This window comes from Bombina bombina, chromosome 1 (assembly GCF_027579735.1).
Source record: "Bombina bombina isolate aBomBom1 chromosome 1, aBomBom1.pri, whole genome shotgun sequence".
In the NCBI taxonomy this organism is placed as follows: Eukaryota; Metazoa; Chordata; class Amphibia; order Anura; family Bombinatoridae; genus Bombina; species Bombina bombina.
The window spans coordinates 1415871577-1415896251 of record NC_069499.1 but is presented as its reverse complement, the minus strand read 5'-3'; the positions used below and the strand labels follow the sequence as shown (position 1 = coordinate 1415896251).

The 24675-nt window shown below is 36.9% G+C and overlaps 1 protein-coding gene across 2 annotated transcripts in view; it reads right to left on the bottom strand.

Moving 5' to 3' along the window:
* LRRC71 (leucine rich repeat containing 71) overlaps positions 1-13779 on the bottom strand; it is a 91208-nt gene extending 77429 nt beyond the window's left edge. For both annotated transcript variants that reach the window (XM_053695831.1, XM_053695839.1), the window contains exons 1-6: positions 13617-13779; positions 12971-13044; positions 11948-11977; positions 10245-10394; positions 5561-5746; positions 674-749 (exon numbers count right to left, since the gene is read on the bottom strand). In XM_053695831.1, the coding sequence (XP_053551806.1) occupies positions 674-749; positions 5561-5746; positions 10245-10394; positions 11948-11977; positions 12971-13028 (500 nt within the window). In that variant the 5' untranslated portion in view covers positions 13029-13044; positions 13617-13779. The remainder of the gene's footprint in view (positions 1-673; positions 750-5560; positions 5747-10244; positions 10395-11947; positions 11978-12970; positions 13045-13616) is intronic.
* Between the last annotated feature and the right edge of the window lie 10896 nt (positions 13780-24675).

Sequence of the window (24675 nt, the reverse complement as noted above, 5' to 3'; positions counted from 1 at the left end):
AAAATATTTAATGTATATGCCAAATGTAATATGCCCTATGTGCTTTAAAAGTGTCTGAAAAGAGTCTGAAGATTTGATGTTCCCATCACAAAAAACTTTTTTTTTGTTCATAGGGTGTGGGGGGGCTTTACTTTATTTTGAAGTAAAACTCTCATTCCTACACTAAAGTTATCCGATTGTGCCCTAAATATTAAAAAAACACTCAGATATATTGATCCACAATCTACCACCCAATGAAAGACATATCGATGATCTAGTCAAGGTGAGCTTCATATATTAAATCATTTATAAAAGTGTCCTAAAGTAGTTATTTAAATATACATGGTCAAGGTGTTAAAAATACAAAAAACATAAATGGGTTGTGGGAATCATCAATATTTATTATCTGCTTGATGGTGGCTATTTGAACTAGTTAAGATCTGAACCATTGTTATCAACAACCGCATGAAAACAAAATCATGTGTATATATTGGTAGTAGATGGAGAATATTTAATGTGAAAACTATTAAGGTGTATTTTCATGCAAAGTATATTCTGATGAAGGTGAATTATTTTTCATTGCTTCTGCTCAAACCTGAATTTGGCACTTTGGTAGCTTTTCAAGATTTCTGTCACAGTGATTTAGTCTAGAGATCTTGATCATGGTATATCAATTGCAGAGTGGTATCCTCACCTTAGTGTGTAGAGATCAACGACAGGAGGAAGGCATTTTGCCAAAAGACAAATCATCTTCTCCTCTATCTTCCAGCCTGCATAATAGAATTTGTTAGTAATGTTTCCAGTAAAACCTTTAGAGTAGGTTACAAAACTGTTTATAAAATATTATATATATATATATATATATATATATATATATATATATGTGTGTGTGTGTGTGTGTGTGTGTGTGTGTATTCATGCACTTCAGGAGCTAACAAATGCAAAAGAAAATGGTCGCAAGCCATATTTGGCTCTTTTCACAGCCGTATTTATTCTTGTGAATATATATATATATATATATATATATATATATATATATACACTGTAATTAATATATATCATTTATTTATTTTCTTTTATAGGCTACTAGGAGGAGGCAAAGATACTCCAACATTCAAGAGTTTTAACTCCTTCCCGCTTACCCTGAATACTCATGCATTATTTTGCCTCTGATGGAGTAAGGTGAATTCTGAAGTGCTGATCTACTTGTCATTAAGAGGGGTTCTCTAACCGATATGAGATTCATTTCTCCTTAGAGCACTGGTTTTCAAACCTGTCCTCAGGCCTCCCCAACAGGCCAGGTTTTATGATTACCTTGGAAGAGAGCAGGTTAAATAACAATGTTTACTAATCAGCTGATTATTTCACCTGTTCTCCAGTTCAGATATCCACAAAATGTGGCCTGTTAGGGAGGCCTGAGGACAGGTTTGAAAACCAGTGCCCTAGAGTGTATATGTTACATAGTGGGCTGGACAAGGAGTTTTCAAGCAGACAGTGAAAAATATTTTCCCAGTGTGAAAATGTCTCCCAGGTTAAATGTGGAATTTATCTGCCAATCACCTGATCTACAGTGTGCTTCTACTTGTGAGATCCACAGCCCACCACAAGGTGGTAGAATTCTGTTATCTGTGAGATCTTTGGCACCATGCTCCACTGCCTCGGATGGGCCCATCCACTGGACAAAGTTGCTGAGAGGTAAGTACTTTGCACCTCCATAGCCTACTGACTATTAGTATAATCATGTACAAATGATTCACATAGTCTGGGACATATATTTATACACCACACAATTTCTATAGCATTTTTAAGCACTTTGGCACTTTTACGTTTAGTCAAACTGAGGTTACTGTCTATTTTAATTTAGCATGGCCAGCTTTATGGCTCTCTGGAGATACTAGAGACTTTAATGCAGCCTTATTTTATCATCTGCGCTAAAAACTTGGACAAGGTCACCAATAAATATTCTGGAACTACGAGCAATCTTCAGGGCTCTACAGAGTTGGCCCAAACTCAGGCAGGAATCTTTTCTTCGATTCCAGTCAATGTCACAGCAGTGGCTTATATCAATAATCAAGGCGGAACTTGCACTTCCCTAGTGATGAATAAAGTGTGTCACATTATCATTTAGACAGAACATTGCCATTGCAGGATCTCAGCTGTTTACATCCCTGGTGTGAACAATTGGGAGGCAGACTTTCTCAGTCACCAGTATCTTCACCCAGGGGTGTGGTTTTACATCAGATAGTGATAAGTTGGGGCTTGCAAGAGATTGATCACATGGTCACTCGCCTGAATCACAAGCTACTCCAATATTGTGCCAGGTCTCAGGATCCATAGGTGGATCTAACAGATGCCATGGTCATTCAACTTTATTTATATCTTTCCTCCATTTGTGTGGCTATCCAGGGTGATAGCCAGAATGAAACGGAAACAAGCCTCAGCAATCCTGATTGCTTCAGTATGGCCTTGCAGAATTTGGTTTGTGGATCTAATTAAAATGTAATTGTGCCCTCCTCTGAGGCTTCCTCTCAGAAAGGATCTTCTTTATCAATGGCCTTTCTTCCATCAGGATCTCAAAACTCTGAATCTGACAGCCTGGCAATTGAACGCTTAGTGCTATTCCAGAGAGATTTTTTTCTGATAAGGTAATTTACACCTTGATTCTAGGAAACCTGTAATCAGGCTTATTTATCATAAGGTTGGGAAAACATTTTTGTCCTGGTGACCTCGCAGGGGATACCATTGGAATTAATTTAGAATCCCAAGAGTTCTAGGAGTTCCTGCAGGATAAAGGCTTGTCAGCTAATTCTCTTTAGGGTCAAATTTCAGCTCTATTCTTCTTATTCCATAAAGAGGAATGCTACATTTCTTGATATTCAGACCTTTGTTCAGGCTCTGATAAGAATTAAACCAGTTATTTCTCCAGTTTCTCCTCCATAGAACCTTAATCTGGTTTTCATGATTCTTCAAGCACCTCCTTTGGAACCTATGCATGGTCTAGACCTTCAACTTTTATGCTGTTCTTTTTCTCCTGCCCATTTCTTCTGCCCGGAGAGTTTCAGCTTTATATTGTAAACTTTCTTTTCTGATTATTTTTTTTTATCAGGATAAGGCAGTTCTTCACACTAGTTATTAACTTCTTTCTAAGGTAGTATCTACAGATACTATCAACCAGGAAATTGTGGTTCCTTCTTTATGTCCAACTAACAAGAATTCTAAGGAGTGACTTCATCATAACCTGGATATTGTGAGAGTTCTAAAAATCTATGTGGAAGCCACAAAGGATATCAGATTTTCTTCTTCTCTTTTTGTTAATTTCTCTGGGCCCTGGATGGGCCATGAAACAACGGCTGTTACCTTTGCTGCTTAGCTCAAGACATTAATTCTTAAGCATATCTAGTTGCGGGGAATACTCCCCCTGAACGCACTACTGCTCGTTCCACTAGAGCAGTTGCCACGTTGGGCCTTTCATAATAAGCTTCAATGGAACAGATTTGTAAGGCAGCTACTTGCTCCTCTTTGCATACTGTTTCAAAGTTTTATCAGTTCGATGTGTATGCTTTTAACAGGAAACGTCTGTGAACTGTAGTGCCTGATCAGTAACGTACCTACCTTAGCCCCCCATATTTTACAGTGATCTCGTGGACTTCAATGCTTGGGTATAGATTTCCACACATGGGGCTTGATTTATCAAGCCCTTTTTCAAGCAGCGGTCATCAGAACATTGCTTCCCTGCCCTATTCTCCACCACTTAGTTGGAGAATTTCAATCTCCCCAATCTCGTCCAACCAGGGAGATTGACAGCTCCTGCCCGCATGTGATTGCCTATGCGCAGGCAGGGTGTGGAGTTGCACGCAAGCACACAGGAGCACTTGTGTGCAATGGTAAATGTGGGTAGTGGATTGCTGTCCTCCAGAGGAGAAACTGGGCGGACAGGGGTGAATATGTCCACCACTATCCGCCACAGGATGATAAATGGAGCCCATGATGTCTCATGGACTCTCACCATCAGATAGTGAAACTCCACAAGCCCTGTTGTTTCTTTTGTATAGTTGGTGGAAGTACTTGATTTGCACTTCATTTGTCCCGCTTTATCTTTTATACTTTTTTCTTTCCTCCAACTACTTGGCTATATGTATAACTGAGAACTAGGGGCAAGTGGAAGGAATTTAAAGCTCTAGTATGTTTTGGTGTTTTTGCCTACTCCAGTCAGGAGGGGAATTCCCACAAGTGATGTCTCATGAAAGAAATTAATTTATCAGGTAATTAAATATTAAATGCTATTTTAATCATTATGGTACAATTCTTAAAATAAAATTGTGCATAATGAGTTAAATTAATTTGCATACACTACTGTCATCTGCTTCAAATAATTTTCATTCCAACAAATATTTTATAATAAAGGATGTATTTTGAGAATTCAATACTGAAATATACATTAATTAATGCCCCATTTACAGTTAGTAGTAATATTAAAGGGACATTCCAGGGCAAACTATTCTGGAACTATATAGTCCCAAAATAGTTTGTGAAGTATGTTTGTAATAAATATGCTGGAAAAAGAAAGCTGCTTGGCTTTTTTTTTTTTTTTTTTTTTACCCAGGATCATCATAGAAGTTTGAAGTAAATGGTAATCTCTGAGCATTTCAAGCATCCTGTACCTAGTGTAAAAAGAAATAAGGTTTTTAAAGGGACATGAAACCCAATTTTTTTCTTTCATTCCAATATCTTCTATTATTTAATTTGCTTCCTCTTGTTATCTTTTGCTGAAAGGTTTATCTAGGTAAGCTCAGGAGCAGCAAAGAACCTAGGTTCTAGTTGATGATTGATGGTTTCATATATATATATATACCAATTGTCATTGGCTCACCCATGTGTTCAGTTAGAAACCAGTAGTGCATTGCCGCTCCTTCAACAAATAATACCAAGAGAATGAAGCAAATTTGATAATAGAAGTAAACTGGAAAGTTGCTTAAAGGGACACTGAACCCAAATTTTTTCTTCTGTGATTCAGATAGAGCATGCAATTTAAAGCAACTTTCTAATTTACTCCTATTATCATTTTTTCTTCGTTCTCTTGCTATCTTTATTTGAAAAGGAAGGCATCTAAGCTTTTTTTTTTTGGTTCAGTACTATGGACAGCAATTTTTTATTGGTGGCTGAATTTATCCACCAATCAGCAAGGACAACCCAGGTTGTTCACCAAAAATGGGCCCGCATCTAAACTTACATTCTTGCATTTCAAATAAAGATACCAAGAGAATGAAGAAAATGTAATAATAGGAGTAAATAAGAAAGTTGCTTAAAATTTCATGCTCTATCTGAATCACACACAAAAAATTGGGTTCAGTGTCCCATTAACATTGTATGTTCTACCTAAATCATGAAAGAACATTTTTGGGTTTCATGTCCCTTTAACTTAGCAAAGATTTCTAGGTCTATATAGGCCCAGAATAGTTTGCACTAGAATATCACTTTTTAGGAATTGCACTATAAATATTTTGACATATTTCTGACTGGCTGACATGTTTTAAATGTCCTTTTTGCATGAAATTCCTGGATGCCGCAGTAGTTTTCTCACCTCTAATAGATATTTTTCTGACAAGTCTTCCATTTTTGGTTTCCCAATCCACATAGATATTGGGTTTGAGAGAAGAAAATCTTTCTTCGATGAGTTCAAGTGCCGTCTTAGTAGCTTCCACTGATTTATCTAGCTTGTCTGATATATGAGATTGTTCAGATTTCTGAGATGCAACATCTGAATCGTCTGCAAGGAAACAAAGTATTATGCAAAAGACAGAAACAAACTGATATCTCACATGGTTTGAAACTTCTAATGTACTACTTTGTTACAAGCTTAAAACTATGGGACCAAAAGAAAAATTGCCCTTAATTTATCATATATAATTTTTCTATCACTGTTGGCGGCATCACTATTTCCCCATCACCACAAGTCCGCTGCCTTGGAGTCACACTTGACTCAAATCTGTCCTTCAATCTCCACATCCAATTGCTCTCTTCATCCTGACGCAACCACCTACGCAATATGTCCAAAATGTGTCCGTTTCTGAGCGCTGAAACTACTAAACAGCTAATCCACTCCCTGGTAATCTCCCAACTTGACTACTGTAATAACCTACTAACTGGCCTCCCTCTCTCCCGCCTCTCCCCCCTTCAATCCATCCTAAATGCCTCTGCCAGGCTAATCCACCTCTCCTGACGTTCTGAATCTGCTGCACCTCTCTGTGAGTCCCTTCACTGGCTCCCCATTAACAACAGAGTTAAATTCAAAATTATCACCTTGACCTACAAAGCCCTCCCCAATACTGCCCCACCATACCTGTCCTCGCTCATCAACAAATATACTCCAGCCCGCCCCCTAAGATCCAACAATGACCTGCTCCTTACATCCTCTACCATCACCTCCTCCCATACAAGACTACAGGACTTCTCTCGTGCGGCACCAACCCTCTGGAACGCACTTCCTTGAGCAGTCAGACTTTCCCCTAACCTGTCCTCCTTTAAACGCTTCCTAAAGGCCTTTTTGTTCAGGGAAGCTTATCACCCGACTCAATAACAAATGCATTTCACTTACCTAACAGTTGCCCTCATCTATCTCCTCACTAATATCATTCTCACCATCCTCCTACCCATCTAGATTGTAAATTCCCACGGGAATAGGGCCCTCAATTCCCCCTGTATTTGTCTGTAAAATGTTGTCTTTTATTGTATTGTTTCTCCGTTGTACTTTTACCTTTGTAACATAGAAACATAGATATTGACGGCAGATAAGAGCCATAGGCCCAGCAAGTCTGCCCGACCTTACCTAAACTTATCTAGTTCGTAGGATAGCCTTATGCTTGTCCCATGCATTTTTAAAGTCCCCCACAGTGTTTGTTGCTACTACCTCTTGAGGAAGTTTATTCCATAAATCAATCACTCTTTCTGTAAAGAAGTGCTTCCTCAAATTACTCCTGAATCTACTACCCTTTAGCTTGAGCTCATGACCCCTTGTTCTTGAATTTTCCATTTTATGTAAAATACCTACAGCCTCAGTTTTACTAAACCCTTTAATGTACTTGAAAGTTGCTATCATATCACCTCTTTCCCTTCTCTCCTCTAAGCTATACATATTTAGGTCATTGAGCCTATCCTGGTAAGTTTTATTTTTTAGACCATGTACCATTTTGGTAGCCCTCCTTTGCACAGATTCAAGTTTGTTAATATCCTTCTGAAGATATGGCCTCCAGAACTGCACACAATACTCAAGATGAGGCCTAACTAATGATCTATAAAGTGGCATAAGAACCTTATTATTTCTGCTGCAAATACCTCTACCAATACATCCAAGCATTCTGCTAGCCTTACTCGCTGCATTACTACATTGTTTACTAAGTTTTAAATCATCTGAAATAATAATTCCCAAGTCCTGTTCCTCATCTGTAACAGTCAGTAAAGTGTCATTGAGTCTGTAATTAACATTTGGATTTTTCTTCCCTAAATGCATTATTTTACACTTTGCTGTGTTAAACTTTAGATCCCAGTTGTTTGTCCAATCCTCCAATTGTTGTATATCACTTCTCATTTTGTCTACCCCCCCCTGGAACATCCACTCTGTTACACATTTTTGTACCATCTGCAAAGAGACATACTTTCCCCTGTAGCCCTTTGCTGATATCGCAGATAAATATGTTAAACAAAACAGGCCCAAGAACTGACCCCTGAGGAACACCACTAGTAACAGCCCCCACTTTGTTTTCTGTCCTTAAGCCAGCATTCCACCCAGTTAACAATTTTTGAATCTAGACCAAGGAGATACAGTTTGTGAATTAGTTTATTGTGTGGGACGGTGTCAAATGCTTTGCTGAAATCTAGACACAGTATGCTACATCAACTGCTCCACCCTTGTCTAATACTTTTGTTACATAATCAAAGAAGTCAATTAGATTAGTCTGACATGATCTCCCTGAAGTAAAACCATGCTGATTTTGGTCTAAATTGTTTGTCTTTATGTAAGTCATAATTCTTTCTTTTAAGAGGCTTTCCATTAATTTCCCTACTACTGAAGTTAAACTAACTGGCCTGTAGTTGCCAGATTCTTCTCTACTGCCCTTTTTATGAAGAGGTATTACATTTGCTATTCTCCAATCATCTGGGACAGCTCCTGTTAATAGTGACTGATTAAACAGATCAGTTAATGGGACAGTTAGCACTGATCGAAGTTCTTTTAAAACCCTTGGATGAATATTATCAGGACCCACTGCCTTTTTAATATTTATTTTTGATAATGCTAACAAAACCTCATCCTCTGTAAAAAGATTACTGTTAAGCTTGTTTCTATTTTTCGTAGCATCCCTTAATGTAGACATTGTATCTTCACAATTTTTTGTGAAAACAGAACAGAAGTAATCATTGAGACAGTCTGCAATCTGCTTATCTCCTTCTATTATTCTACCATCAACTGATTTCAATTTTACTATTCCTACCTTATTTTTTCTTCTTTCACTGATATATCTAAAGAATGTTTTGTCCCCATGTTTTACTGACTGCGCTATCTTCTCTTCTGCATGAGCTTTAACCTTCCTAATTAACTGCTTAGTCTTTTTTTGTTGTACCCATGGGCAGCGCTGCGGAATCTGTTGGCGCTTTATAAATAAAGTTTTTTTGCATTGGAGCCAAAACATGGGTTCAAATGTACATCACTTAATACATTTTCTACACCTATGGTATATATGGGAACGTAAGCTTCCCTGCAGGTATCTAAAGGAGAGTTGCTGCACATGTGCACGTACATCAGCACTGTAATGCAGTGAAAACAAGATTTCAACATGGTGGCACCCATGATAACATGGAGGTGAGGAATAACATCACTACTATGCTTGTAAAATGGGATGACATTATCTTATCTATTTAAAGTTTTAAAAAGGATGTCAAACTTTTTTATTTATTTAAAAAGTGTAAGCTTTTATTTTGGAGTATCTAACCTTGGACAACTTGAGATTATGCACATGTTCTTTTGTTTAGTCAAGTGGTAGTATCTTATGGTAATGGAATACAGTAAAGTCTGTGGGTAATTTTAGCAACTTACACACATGTCAAAGGGCTCTTTCCACTTATAAATATATATATATATATATATATATATATATATATATATATATATATATATATATATATATATATATATACACACATACACATACATACATATTTCTTGTTTTAACATCACACAGTTGTGACTGTAAGATGATTGATGTTTTGTTTTTTTTAAATTCCATTACGTGAGGTTGCACCTACCTCAATCACACTGCTACGGATGTTCAGTAAGTTATTTGTTGTTGTTAAATGACTAGGAAAGTAGTATAAACTGGTTAGATGTGTTGATATAAACAGAGCTTTTAAGTTTAAGTTTGACGGCCCCATACTTTATTTTCATACAATATTGTGATGTTGCTACAGGTACAAATAAAATGTTGAAAAACCAATGACACACACAATAACACATACCCTATCTCATGGATCTCTCATATATACATATATATGCAACTTGCACTAGATAATGATGCTCAACATCTTCACTCTGAACATGTATACATATCAGTGTCTCTACTCAGGTAAGCAGATTTGTACTACCAGCACTATGTTAAATTTCCTCATTTGTTTAATGTAATTACATCAGTCTGTGCTCCTACCGCAGGGCCAGCATTAAAGGGACACTGAACCCAAATTTTTTCTTTCCTCATTCAGATAGAGCATGAAATTTTAAGCAACTTTCTAATTTACTCCTATTATCACATTTTCTTAATGCTCTTGGTATCTTTATTTGAAATGCAAGAATGTAAGTTTAGATGCCGGCCCATTTTTGGTGAAGAACCTGGGTTGTTCTTGCTGATTGGAGGATAAATTCATCCACCAATAAAAAAGTGCTGTCCAGAGTTCTGAACCTAAAAAAAAGCTTAGATGCCTTCTTTTTCAAATAAAGATAGCAAGAGAATGAAAAAAAAATTGATAATAGGAGTAAATTAGAAAGTTGCTTAAAATTGCATGCTGTATCTGAATCATGAAAGAAAACATTTGGGTTCAGTGTCCCTTTAAACAATGCTTTAGATGTGAATTAGACAGGTGAATTTTCCACCATGCCTATGTAGACTGCTGTTCCTTAATGAAGTATAAGCATTGTCATTACAATAATGTCCCCATTCTCCAATTGTATCAGTTTATCTTTATTTTGTGATTCCATAACTAATTATATAAGCATACCTTACCTATGAAGTTTTTCTCAGATGCTGTTGGACTTCGGGGATATGTAATTTGAGTGGGCGGACGACATATCAACTTTGGGTATTCAATGTATCCCATCAGAGTACACAACATGGGATAGTCATGTTCCAGGTCACCGGTGCACTGGTACTTTTCTATCAAACAAAAAAGAAAATAATTGTGTTTGTTGTATATTTCTTATGATGCCTATAGCACAAAAAATAATAATAATGAAAGGTCGTTGAAGCTGAAAATTAGGCCAGGCCTCATCACCCCTTCTGTTACATTCCACAAAAACACCCTTTTACACCTGTGTCTACACTGTATGAAGGATACATGGCTCTATCTTCACTTACATTGCAGCGCAGATATATAGGAACACGAGAACAAAAACAGAAATGGGTTATTTAAGTCCAGAATAATGTTTTAACTTACAATATATTGTTGAAAACCATTACAAAAAAAAAAAGATGTATTATGATCTGCATAACAATCAAGACATATTTGCTTCAATACTGGCAAATATGATACATATTTACATTTGCCAAGGAAAATGACTTTATTGCTTTACAAGCTATCATTGTTACGGAACAGCTTCATGGCTGCTAAGGTCATCCAGTCAGTCACCTACAATGTGAAGTAATCACTACTCAACCCCGCATTATTTCTAAAATGGAGGTTAAGTATTCTGAAAATGGCCACTGCCACCAACCACACTCCATTACATATAATGTGTGTGTGTGTGTGGTTGTGTGTAGTCTGAATTACAGCACCATACAGACCAGTATCTAGGACTACAACTCACAAAATCTTCTGCTACCAAAAACTGTTGCTCAAAATATATAATAATAAGTGACTTAAAACATTTATATATCAGCAACTACTGATTTTATTATTATCAAGCCAAAGAAAAAGCACCTACTAGACAATAAAGTATTGGTGCAGGGATAGAGACCTTTTTTTAAAAAAAAATATATTTAATAACTCTGAAAATACTTAACCAACTTACTACAGCATAGCCAGTTAGTAAATGTGCCCATAAAACTGGCAAATTGTGTGTGTGTGGTGTGTATATGAATGTATGTATTTGAATGATTATGCAGTGGCCTTTTTTATACTTTGGGCCTCAGGTGAAAGATTTTAAAATGAGCTGTAAGATCAACATTTATAAGGTATACAATGTCCTTTGCTGAGCTGATATGTAAATATTCCATTAGACAATCTGTAGAACGCTTCAAGGCTTTTACTACATTTCTGGATGGCACGTTGACATAAATACAGAGCAATACATACTGCAAAAATGCTACTTTTATTTATTTTACATTTAGAGTTTTGTATTTAACACAGCAAATAATACGGATTTAAATTGCACCTATTTAATTTAAAAAAACACACCATAAAATGAAATCTAAAGAGCATTAAACTCATTTAACTGAGGAATACAAATATAAATTCTATTATTCATATGTGTATATTATGTTTTGAAAAGTGCCTCTTAGACTGAACAAGGCATTCTTTTTGCATGTGTAAGAACTGGAGTGGCCTGGACAGACCGCTGCCCTTAACCCCACTGAACACCTGCGGGATGGAACACCTGCGGGAATGCTGATTGTTAAACAGATCTTATCCAACACCAATGCCAGGCCCCATATTATTAGTGAGGAAGTAGCTGCACATGTGAAAAATGTGGCCAATATTGTTTTCTTACCGAATGTTAATGGCTCCTGCAGCCCAGTAGCTAAAAAAAAATAAATAATAATAATAATTATGAACTGTGAAAATGTTGTTAAAATAAATAACGTGCTTTTAGGTGCATTAATCTTACTCTTACCATAGAAAGGACAGCACTGCATACTACAGTGTTCTATACTTTCCCTGTCCTTGTTACATGGTACAAAGTGACTGCTTAGATCAGCAGTGGAGCTCATTATTTCTGACCCTAACTGATCACACCAAAGGGAATAAGATAAACATACCCAAGAGTGTTTTACTAAAGGACAGCTTAATTGCATGCATATATATATATATATATATATTTATATTTACCATATAGTTCTTAAAGGGCCATTCAAATGAAAAAAACTGCATGCTGTTATTCATTAGAAGTTTTAACACTAGCCACCCTGCAACTCTCTGTGTTTAACCCACGCAAATGGGTTAAGCATATAGTTAAAGTGTCACTCAGGAGTCACAAAGCTACGTTGTGCGACTACCACTGCTAATAAGATCAGTGCCAGTTTTTAGTTGGGACCGACAGTGCTCTGCAGCTCCCAAGCTGTACTTTAACACACCTAGAGAACAGGGTCGCTTGTGTTAAAATTACAATTATTTCCCAACTTAGGGGACAGCAACCTATTGCACAGATGCCATGTGTGGCACATGGAGTGATATTTAATGAGAGAGTTCTGCACCAAGGGTGACAATCCTAATGGTGCTACTATTGTCATATTTCTTACTGGCTTTCAGGTAGCGTGGCAGCCAGGCACAGAATTAACCTCCTCAGCACTTTATATGCCAGGGGTCTAATCTGATGAAGAGCTGCAATGTCAGAGGTCTAATCTGATGTTCATTATTTAGTACTTATTTATCTTATTAATTAATTTAATTAGTATCACTATTATTAATAAATACTCCTATTTAATAACTGTTAAACCTTATTCACAAAATTAGGGTAGAATGGCTAGTCAGTTATAGTATTACTTTGGTAATAACAAATAGTTGTTATTTATACCATTTGGATCATCTTCAAGGCCTCCTACAGTCTTGTCCTTTAGTGTCTTTTTCCCCATTGATAAACAGGTAAAGCTGAAAATAAAAAATGAAATTTGGTTAGTTTTCTGTATTTCCAGACTGGTCAACCACCTGTCTCCATGTAAACTTCTATTATACATCAATCACAGCTGTTCACATGAAAATGTAATATTTGCATAATGAACAACACACAAAACATCTGCATACCGAATGTTCTATAAGCATTTCAGACTTTCATTCTGTTATCAAAAGTTACATAGTTTTGTTGTCTTAGGAGTTACATAGTTTTGTTGTCTTCAAAGGCCTCTGTTTTTTTTATCAACTCCACAGCATGTTAGGTTCATTTCCAGAGGTAAATTGTAGCAAAGGCAGATAACACAAATTAAATGCACTTCATTGTTGTTTTGCTTTTTTTTCTATGTATAATTCAACTTTTAATATTTATTTATGCAGTAAAACAAAAAAATAAATAGTGACTATGAATTACGATATTTGCAATGCAACAGGTACTACAGTAAATTGTGCATTACAGTATTACGTATATTGCACTCGTTTTGCGGCTTCATTTTTGCAGTTATTATTATTGTTATTGTTCAATATCTTCCCTAAGTTTTCAGCCCACCTACCGCTCTAATCAGCGTCCGGTTACCATAGTACCGAAAACCTTAAGGAGGAGCTATAGGACAACCAATCAGCAATAACATTTCGTCCCAATCAACTTTCAAGAGCGTGTAACCGACAGTTACTATGGAAACGGGGATGGGTGTTCTGTCAAAAGAGCTAAGTCGTCGAAAAACTCCAATTGGCTGTAGTGCGCATGCGTGCGCTCAGCCGACAACATTACCAATCGCCGTAGAGGTTTCTGGGAGTTGTAGGATTTTTTTAATTCTTAATGTTAGAGTTTTAAATATTTGTAGTCCACACCGTAACAGCTACAATGTATTTGGGTTTCACTGATTATCAAAGTCATTGCTGTCTTGTTTTACTAGTAACGGTGTCCGTCCCACTCAGCAACACATGAAATGTCACTAATAAATTATTAGTGACAGGTAATAAATTATTTTGTTGTCTTAATATATAACATATATAGGTAATCTCTTATTTTAGCATATTTTGTTCTCTATGGGAGAAACAAGCGTTTTAAATTCCCAGCCACTGTTGATGTTTTCTATATACAATGTTTCTTAATACAATGTTGCATGTTGAAGACACTGCACAGACAGCTTCTAAAATGAAAACTGCACTGTCCTTAGGGCACATATTGACATACTGAATTCAATCTCTTTTCCTATTAACCCATGCAATGCCATCAGTTATTAACTATTGACCGCATTTTCCTATTAACCCTTGCAATACTAATATTATCCTCCCCATAAATATATTAACCTCTCTTTCATCCCTTACCCCTCACTATAACTTCATACCATATATTAACTATTTCTGTACAGCAAATCACTAATCATATTTCTCTTGGTGTAGATTTATTAATGTACGAGCGGACATGATACAATGTAGTGTATCATATCCGCCGCACATCGATAAATGCCGACAGCATACTCTGTCAGCATTTATCATTGCACAAGCTGTTCTTGTGAACTGCTGGTGCAATGCTGCCCCCTGCAGATTCGCGGCCAATCGGCCGCTAGCAGGGAGTGTCAATTAACCTGATCGTATTAATTTTACAGGGCATAATACTAGTTACTGTAGGCAATAAAGTGTTAATTTTACAGGGCATAATACTAGTTACTGTAGGCAATAAAGTGTTAATTTTACAGGGCATAATACCCGTTACTGTAGGCAATAAAGTGTTAATTTTACAGGGCATAATACTAGTTACTGTAGGCAATAAAGTGTTAATTTTACAGGGCATAATACTAGTTGTTAAAACTGAAACTAAAGGCATGAAATGGTTAACTTCACAGGTTTTCATGCAGTCTGATTACTTGCAACATTGTATAAACATTTTGTTACCAGTGACAGCACTGAGAAAAAAATACGCTAAAATACTAAATTGGGCAGATGCTCCTAATAAAATACGCTAAAATAAGAGATTTCCCTTATACAAGACAGCAATGACTTTGATAATCAGTGACACCCAAAGACATTATTTAAACTCTAAAGTTAAGGAAAAATGCTACAACTCCCAGAAACCTTTACGGCGATTGGAAAACATGCATGTGCACTAAAGCCAACACATCGAAATCTGCTACTGGGAGTGACGTTAATTGGAGTTTTCGACGACTTGGTGTTTTCGACAGAACACGGCCCTGATAGCACTTTTTAAAAATTATGTCTGTCTTCTGCCGCAAACTATTTTTTTGAGGAAGTTTTTTTTCCCCTCAGTTTTGCGTGGCCCTGTATGTAGCACACGAACATGAATAATCTGAAACCCTTGTGTTAAAGGGACAGTCAACACCCGATGTAACTTAAGGCCATACCTTAGATCCGGAATAGAAGATGCAGCTACACTGCATCAATGTTGATGAGCGCTAACGGTATTGAAGTAATCACCGAAGATACATAGCTTTATTCCTTGAAAATATGGCCACCAAACTCCCCCCACTATTACGTTTGAACCTTCTTTTTAATTAAATCCTCCAATTGCAATGAAATCCTCGGTCGGTTTGCGAGCGTGCAGAAGATAATACGAATGCGCATTATCAAAACAGAACCATCACCCTTTGAAAAATGAACGAGTATGTTAAGACATTAGAGAAGGGGACGAAGGAGGAGGGGGAGGAGTTTAGAGGCCATATCTTCATGGAATAAACCAATGTATTTTCGTTAATTACTCCAATACCATTAGAGCTCATCGACATGCGATGTGGTGTAGCTGACTCTTCTATTCCTAATCTAAGGTATGGTTTTAAGTTACATCGGGTGTTGACTGTCCCTTTAATACGCAAAAGGTGTTGGTTTAATTATGTCAGCTTCCAGAGTGTGTGTGTGTATATATATATATATACATATATATGTTAAGGGTAAAGTCAGACATCCGGGTAATCCTAGGATTACCTGGGTAAACCTGACGTTACCCAAAAGGCTGTGGGTAAAGCCGGATGTAATGTAATTCCCCCATCTACACAATTTTTGTTGCCTCTGCCTGGGAAATTCCCTTGAACCCCCCAGGTGGCTGCAGAAAAGATAGTGAAGATGTGTGAATTACAGTGCATTGCATATATGTTTGATGCAGTGACTCGATGGACTCGATCATGTTACATCAGGCTCTACATACAGCTACTTGGGTTACAGTATTATATATTATGAAAAAACAAACTTTTAAAATTTTTTAATGCTTTGGGAAAATAGTTTTTCTTGGGTTCTTATGCATCATAACTAAAAAGAAAATCTACAGCCAGGTGTAAAATATGCAGTACGTCTTTCAACAGTAGGATATGATGGCGTCAAATCATTATCCCAACCCACTAAGTCACATTTGAAAATTGATAAGACTGTTGCTGTTTCCCAAAGAATGAATTATTTTGCCTCATTAAAGGGACAGTAAACGTGACTATGATGATTGCCATAAGGCGATATGGAGAATTATTTCAGGTCAGCAAAATGAAATGGCAAGCGATGAACAACCAACAATTTCATAGCTCTTTCTTAATTTACTCACTGTTTTATGTATTTATTTCAACATACACTGCTCAAATTCGAAATACAAATCAGCACTTTTCTGTGATTTTTATTTTATTATGGAAATATTTCTAAATCCTTTTACAAAAATTGTAATTTTTTGGAATTAGCTACATTTGCTTTGTACTAGATGATTACACAAGAGCTATCTATTATCTAGAGAAATGGTATCCTTTTCATAATCCAAAATATCAGGCTTTAACTGTTTTCAGTATTGAAAATCAAAAGAAATCGCTGGATGAAATAACAGAAATGTAGTTGTTGTCACTATTTGATGAAGTGAATGCATTGGGTGAAGTGTTTAATTCTATAGGTTACAATGTGCCTTGAAACATGAAAGCATTTCTATAATCAAGAATCTGCCCCAAATGTATTAAAGTTATTTTAGTACTGTGCATTGATTCATGTCTCCAATTCTGGTGTGGAAAGAATTTGTAGTGTCCTGAGCAATGTGTGGTCAATGGGCATAACACAATATAAAAGGAATCAGTGAGAAGTGAACTTTTCATTTACTTTAACATTTCTTATAACTATTGTAGAGTAAAAAAACTGTTGCTAAAAGATAAAAATATAATAAAAGCCACGCAATATAACTGTAAGTATAACTTCTCTGCTGAAAAATAAAGGCAATGGCTGTATATTAACAGGCTTCTCCTAACTTTCTTTGTTCTCTCCAAGTATTAAAAAAAAAGTCAGGAACATTTCTGTAAATTTAACTCGGTTTTCTGTTTAAAAGAACATTTTATGACAGTTCTATGTTTAATATGACACTTTGGCTACCACCTATCTGCATTTTAGTACTTTTAGAGAACATTTAAAGGGACATAAAACCCAAAATATTTCTTTTATGATTCAGATAGTGCATACAATTTTTAACAACTTTGTTTTTTGTAATCCTTTGTTGGAAAGCAGGAATGCATGACAGTAGTTTTACAACAAGAGCACTAGATGGCAGCGCTATTTCCTGTCATGTAATGCTGCAGACGTGCACACCCTACCTATCTAGATATCTCTTCAACAAAGTATAACAAGACAACAAAGCAAATTTGATAATAGAAGTAAATTGGAAACTTAAAATTGTATTCTTTATCTGATTCATGAAAGAAAATGTTTGGGTTTCATGTCCCTTTAATTATTCTGCTTCTATCTTAAAGTTTTTGAAGTGCATCCTTTCCAGTCATTGTATTGTTAGCTGTCCATAATGTGTTTGAAGCGCAGCTGGCAACCCTATGTAGCTTTTATTATTATTATTATTATTATTATCAGGTATTTATAAAGCGCTAACAGATTACGTAGCGCAATACAAGAAATAATGGAACATTACAGGGATGCATTAAATACACAGACAAGTACAATATTGGGGCACATTACAGTTGTAGGTGCAATAATTGAGTTATACAAAAGGAGAGGGATGCCCTGCCCTTGAGCACAATCAGTAGTAGTTCACTTTAAAAGTGTCCTGCAGGTAGAGAGGCTCTCAATCTTACCATCTAAAGGAGAGGGAATGGATACAAAAGGTGAGTGAGAAGGGAAATATGTCTGATATAAGGCAGTGTAAACTGAGAGTGAGTAAAATGTGTGGTGACTAAATGAGGGTTGGAAAAGTGTAACAGAATATGATAAAGTGTCAGTTCAGAGGCTATGAGTGTGAAGTAGTGTCTCTATACTGGATCATTAGTGACAGCTGCACCTAATTGCTGTTAGGTGTTTATATAGTAAGGTAAACACCAAGGTGGGAGGTGGAGAGAGGCTTGGTGGGCTAGTGTGTGCAGTGAGGTCTTCAAATGTTTGTTTGCAGAAGGGGAACTTTAAATGTATGTTTGCAGAGAGTCTGTAGGATTGCTTGTTGCAGTTAGGTCTTCAAATGTTTGTTTGCAGAAAGGGATCTTTAACCCCTTAATGACCACAGCACTTTTCCATTTTCTGTCCGTTTGGGACCAAGGCTATTTTTACATTTTTGCGGTGTTTGTGTTTAGCTGTAATTTCCCTCTTACTCATTTACTGTACCCACACATATTATATACCGTTTTTCTCGCCATTAAATTAACTTTCTAAAAATATCATTATTTTCATCATATCTTATAATTTACTATAAAAATTTTTATAAAATATGAGGAAAAAATGGAAAAAAACACACTTTTTTTAACTTTGACCCCCAAAATCTGTTACACATCTACAACCACCAAAAAGAAAACATGCTAAATAGTTTCTAAATTTTGTCCTGAGTTTATAAATACCTAATATTTACATGTTCTTTGCTTTTTTTGAAAGCTATAGGGCCATAAATACAAGTAGCATTTTGCTATTTCCAAACTACTTTTTTTCAAAATTAGCGCTAGTTACATTGGAACACTAATATCTTTCAGGAATCCCTGAATATCAATGGACATGTATATATTTTTTTTTAGAAGACATCCCAAAGTATTGATCTAGGCCAATTTTGGTATATTTCATGCCACCATTTCACCGCCAAATGCGATCAAATACAAAAAATCGTTCACTTTTTCACAAATTTTTTCACAAACTTTCGGTTTCTCACTGAAATTATTTACAAACAGCTTGTGCAATTATGGCACAAATGGTTGTAAATGCTTCTCTGGGATCCCCTTTGTTCAGAAATAGCAGACATATATGGCTTTGGCATTGCTTTTTGGTAATTAGTAGGCCGCTAAATGCCGCTGCGCACCACACGTGTATCATGCCCAGCAGTGCAGGGGTTAATTAGGGAGCTTGTAGGGAGCTTGTATGGTTAATGTTAGCTTTAGTGTAGTGTAGTAGACAACCCAAAGTATTGATCTAGGCCCATTTTGGTATATTTCATGCCACCATTTTACCGCCAAATGCGATCAAATAAAAAAAAAAACGTTAAATTTTTCACAATTTTAGGTTTCTCACTGAAATCATTTACAAACAGCTTGTGCAATTATGGCACAAATGGTTGTAAATGCTTCTCTGGGATCCCCTTTGTTCAGAAATAGCAGATATATATGACTTTGGCGTTGCTTTCTGGTAATTAGAAGGCCGCAAAATGCTGCTGCGCATCACACGTGTATTATGGCTAGCAGTGAAGGGGTTAATTAGGAAGTTTGTAGGGAGCTTGCAGGGTTAATTTTAGCTTTAGTTTAGAGATCAGCCTCCCACCTGACACATCAGACCCCCTGATCCCTCCCAAACAGCTCCCTTCCCTCCCCCACCCCACAATTGTCCCCGCCATCTTAAGTACTGGCAGAAAGTCTGCCAGTACTAAAATAAAAGCTTTTTGGGGGTTTAGGTTTTTTTAAAAAATAAAAAAATAATTCTTCTGCTGTGTAGGACCCCCCTTAGCCTCCAACCTCCCTGATCCCCCCCAAAACAGCTCTGTAACCCTTCCCTATCTGCCTTATTGGGGGCCATCTTGGGTACTGGCAGCTGTCTGCCAGTACCCAGCTTGCACAAAAAAGGGCTTTTTTTTTTTCTTTCTTAGTGTTATTTTTCTTTCTTATGTATTTTTTTTCTGTAGTGTAGCTTCCCCAAACACCCCCCCCCACCACAAACACCCACCATCTCATTGATCGTATTTTTTTTTTTATACATTTTTTGAACTGATTGCCTTTTTCTGTAGTGTAGCGGTTCCCACCCGCTCCCTCCCCGTGCACGCGCCCGCCCCCGCCCTCCCGTGCACGCGCGCGCGTCCGTGCGCGCCCCTGGGCATCCCCGCCCACGATCCCGCCCCCTCCACATCTCCAGGGCCATCGATGGCCGCCACCCACCTCCCGGTACTGCTCCCACCCACCAACGAAGGAAGCCACCGATCTCCGGTGCAGAGAGGGCCACAGAGTGGCTCTCTCTGCATCGGATGGCTTCAAAAGGTTATTGCAGGATGCCTCCATATCGAGGCATCACTGCAATAACCGGAAAGCAGCTGGAAGCGAGCAGGATCGCTTCCAGCTGCTTTCCACACCGAGGACGTGCAGGGTACGTCCTCAGGCATTAACTGCCTTTTTTTTGAGGACGTACCCTGCACGTCCTCGGTCGTTAAGGGGTTAAATGTATGTTTGCAGCAAGCCTGTAGGACTGCTTGTTGCAGTGAGGTCTGTGTGAGAGAGTTTTAAAGGTAAAACTTCCTGTTGATAAAGGGTAGGTGTATGGGGAGGTGTAGCTGGGAGAGGGGAATGTTAAAACCAATTACAAATTAGCCCAGCAGATATAAAAATAAAATGCACTCATTGTCTTGATTGGAGATAGATGAATTACCTTCAAATGTTTGTTTGCAGAAAGGGATCTTTAAATGTATGTTTGCAGAGAGCCTGTAGGATTGCTTGTTGCAGTGAGGTCTTCAAATGCTTGTTTGCAGAGAGTCTGTAGGATTGCTAGTTCCCACATTTATCACATAAATGGCTACCTGCTGCAGGAAGGTTATTATTCTGCGGTGCTAATGCTTTAGGCAAGTCATCAAATGCTAAAGATGAGCACATTTGTGTTTGTAATGCTGGAATCTAACCATAAATGTGTAGTTTACTCTATATTGGCTATATTCAAATTCTATAACAAATTATAATTTTAAAGTAAGACATGAAAAATACACAGCAATTAATATTTTTTGTTAGGATGTCTTTTTAACCCCTTCACCACCAGGACTTTCAGATAACTTGCCGAAAAATACCGGATTTTTAGCATTTTTGCTATCACTCCATTTAAACGAAATAGAGCCTTGCTTTTTTTATTTACCTATCAAAACTAAATATATATTTTTAAGTAAAGAACCCAATGTATTGTTCTATGCCCATTTCGATATTTCATGCCACGATTTCACCGCCAAATGTGATCATATAAAAACGATTAACTTTTTCAAAAATTGTCAAAAGGATGCTGTTAGTTTGATTTTATTGATGTATTGTTCTCCATAATAAATGTTATATGATTTGAATGCTTAGAGGCTCACTGGTTTTTGCACTATTACATTTTTCACAAACTTTGGGTTCCTCACTGAAATTATTTACATACCGCTTGTGCAATCATGACACAAATTATTGTAAAAGCTTCTCTGGGATCCCGTTTGTTCAGAAATAGCAGACATACATGACTTTGCCCTTGCTTTTTGATAATTAAAATGCAGCTAATTGCGGCTGCGAACCACACTTCTATTATTCCCGACAGTGAAGGGGTTAATCTTTAGCTTGTAAGGTTAATTTTATCTTTAGTGTAAAGATTATCCTACCACCTCTTATCCCTACCTGATCCCTCCCAAACAGCTCTCTTCCCTCCCTCGCCCCCACTGGTCACCACCATCCTATGAACTGGCAGACAATCTGTTAAAGCAATTTTTTATTTTTATTTCTGCAGTGTAGGATCCCCCCTTACCCTCTAACCCCACTGATCCCTCCCAAACATCTATCTAACCTCCCCCCTCTAACTATTGTCCTCCATCTTGGGTACTGGCAGCTGACTGCCAGTACTTCTAAAACATTTTTTTATATAATTTTTGCAATTATTTTTATTTAAATTTTCTGTAGTGTAGTGGTCCCACCAATTCCCCCTCCAGTGATCGTTGGTTAGGGATGCCCCCACCCCATCTTTTTTTGTTGTGTAGCTCCCTATCTATCACCCCTCCACTACTGGACTGCCCACTCTGCCTCCCGGATATCCTCCCACACCTCCTGCCGGCACCAGCAGATGAACCATTACAGACAGTGACACACACACACATTGTCACCATCTGTAATGATCTGGCATCTGCCTTCATATGGAACCAGATCACCAATCAGGCTCTGGTTCCATATGCAGGCAGATGCCTGGAGTTTAGGAACTCCAGCTCTCAGACTGCTGGAGCTTCCTGCAGCTCTGCCTCCCACGTATATATACGCTGTGCGGTACGATAAGTATGTATACGTTGCATTGGGCGAAGGGGTTAAAGGGATAGAAAAATCAAAAATGAAATGTGCATTTTTAATTTGAAATATAAGCATTTTTGCTATATACTTTCATCAGCAAAAAAAGTTATTATTGTTTTTCTGCTTCACCAGTATTCAAACACCATGCCTGCTCAGAGTCCTGGTGGTGTTGCATATTGTTTCTTCATGCATAATTTGTGTCATACAAGCCACTGCTGACTCTCTGAGAAGGTGTGGTGTGAATAATGATGCACAGGCTTTCACAGAATATGTGCATATGCCTTGGAAAAGCAGTAATACATTTTACTTATAAAATGTGCATGAATGCATTTCAATTTGAAATAGAAGCATTTTTATCAGGTATGTGATATATATGTATACTGTATATGTGTTTGTGTGTGTATGAAAATGTATATAGGTGTTTATATGTGTATATATGTATATACATAAATACATATGTACACACACATATACATATATGTATGCATACATACACACATTTTACTTCTATTATTTAATTTACTTAAAGGGACACTGTACCTAATTTTTTTCTTTTGTGATTCAGCTAGAGCATGACATTTTAAGCAACTTTCTAATTTACTCCTATTATCAAATTTTCTTCATTCTCTTGGTATCTTTATTTGAAATGCAAGAAAGTAAGTTTAGATGCCGGCCCATTTTTGGTGATCAACCTGAGTTGTTCTTGCTGATTGGTGGATAAACTCATCCACCAATAAAAAAGTGCTGTCCAGAGTTCTGAATAAAACAAAAAGCTTAGATGTCTTCTTTTTAAAATAAAGATAGCAAGAGAACGAAGAAAAATTGATAATAGGAATAATTTAGAACGTGGCTTAAAATTGCATGCTCTATCTGAATCATGAAAGAAAAAATTTGGGTTCAGTGTCCCTTTAATTCTCCAAATATCCTTTGTTAAAGAAATAGCAATGGGTGAGCCAATCACACAAGGCATCTATGTGCAGCCACAAATCGGCAGCTACTGAGCCTATTTTTAACAAAAGATATCAAGAGAATGAAGCAAATTAGATAATAGAAGTAAATTGGAAAATTGTTTAAAATTGCATGATCTTTCTAAATCATGAGAACAAAAATTGGGTTTTATGTCCCTTTATACCATCGAAAATGCTTCTCTTAGACAGACTTACCTAATTGTGCTCATATTCTCTACATTCTCATTGTTGCACCCCATGGCCTACTGAAAAAAATAAAAAATAAAATGCCCCTAAAAGACATTAAAGTGGTATTTTCTTTATTGCATATAAAAAGGGCACCTACAATTTTTTTGTTTTTTTTTAATACATGGATGTTTGTGTGCTTTTAATGCTTGTAGATCATAACATTATCCAGTAAAAGAGCTGTGGGAATAGTCTTTATTATTTAGTCAGTTATTAGTTCTTAAAGGGACATTAAACACTTAATAAATGCTAGATAGAATGAAGAATTCAAAGACAACATTAGTCTAACAATAATATGTAGATGTATTTTTTAAGTTTAATTAGCTGTTTAAATATTGAGAAAATAAGTATAAAGTTTTAGTGTCTATAAAACAATGGAAACTGCCATGTTGTAACTTAGGTTACCTTCTCTGCTGTGGCCAATTAGGAACAGTTATAAATAGGTCACTAGAGTGTGCAGCCAATGGCTGTGTGGAATACAACAGTGTTCTGTACTTCCATTTCTAACATGAACTGAAAAGCTCACAATTTCATAACGGAATTACAGGAAAAGGGGACAAAATAAACAAAGAAAGTATGTTGCAGAGTTTTTTTATATACACAATTTATCATTTTATATTACTTTCTCAAAGTGTTTAATGTCCCTTTAAGGATGAACATTGTACAGTCTTGTTTGATTCAATAGCAATTTAACAACTTTTTAAAGTCCTTTTTTTTTTACATGTTTAAATAGTCCATTTAAATGTTTATCACATTATGAAGCCAATTTACCAAAGTGCGAGCGGACATGATACGATGTAGCGTATCATGTCCGCCGCACATTGATAAATACCAACAGCATATGCTGTCGGCATTATCATTGCACAAGCAGATTGGCCGCTAGCAGGGGGTGTCAATCAGCCTGATAATATAGGATCGGGCGGATTGATATCCGCGGCCTCAGAGCAGCCGGACCAGTTATGAAGCAGCGGTCTTTTTCCGGC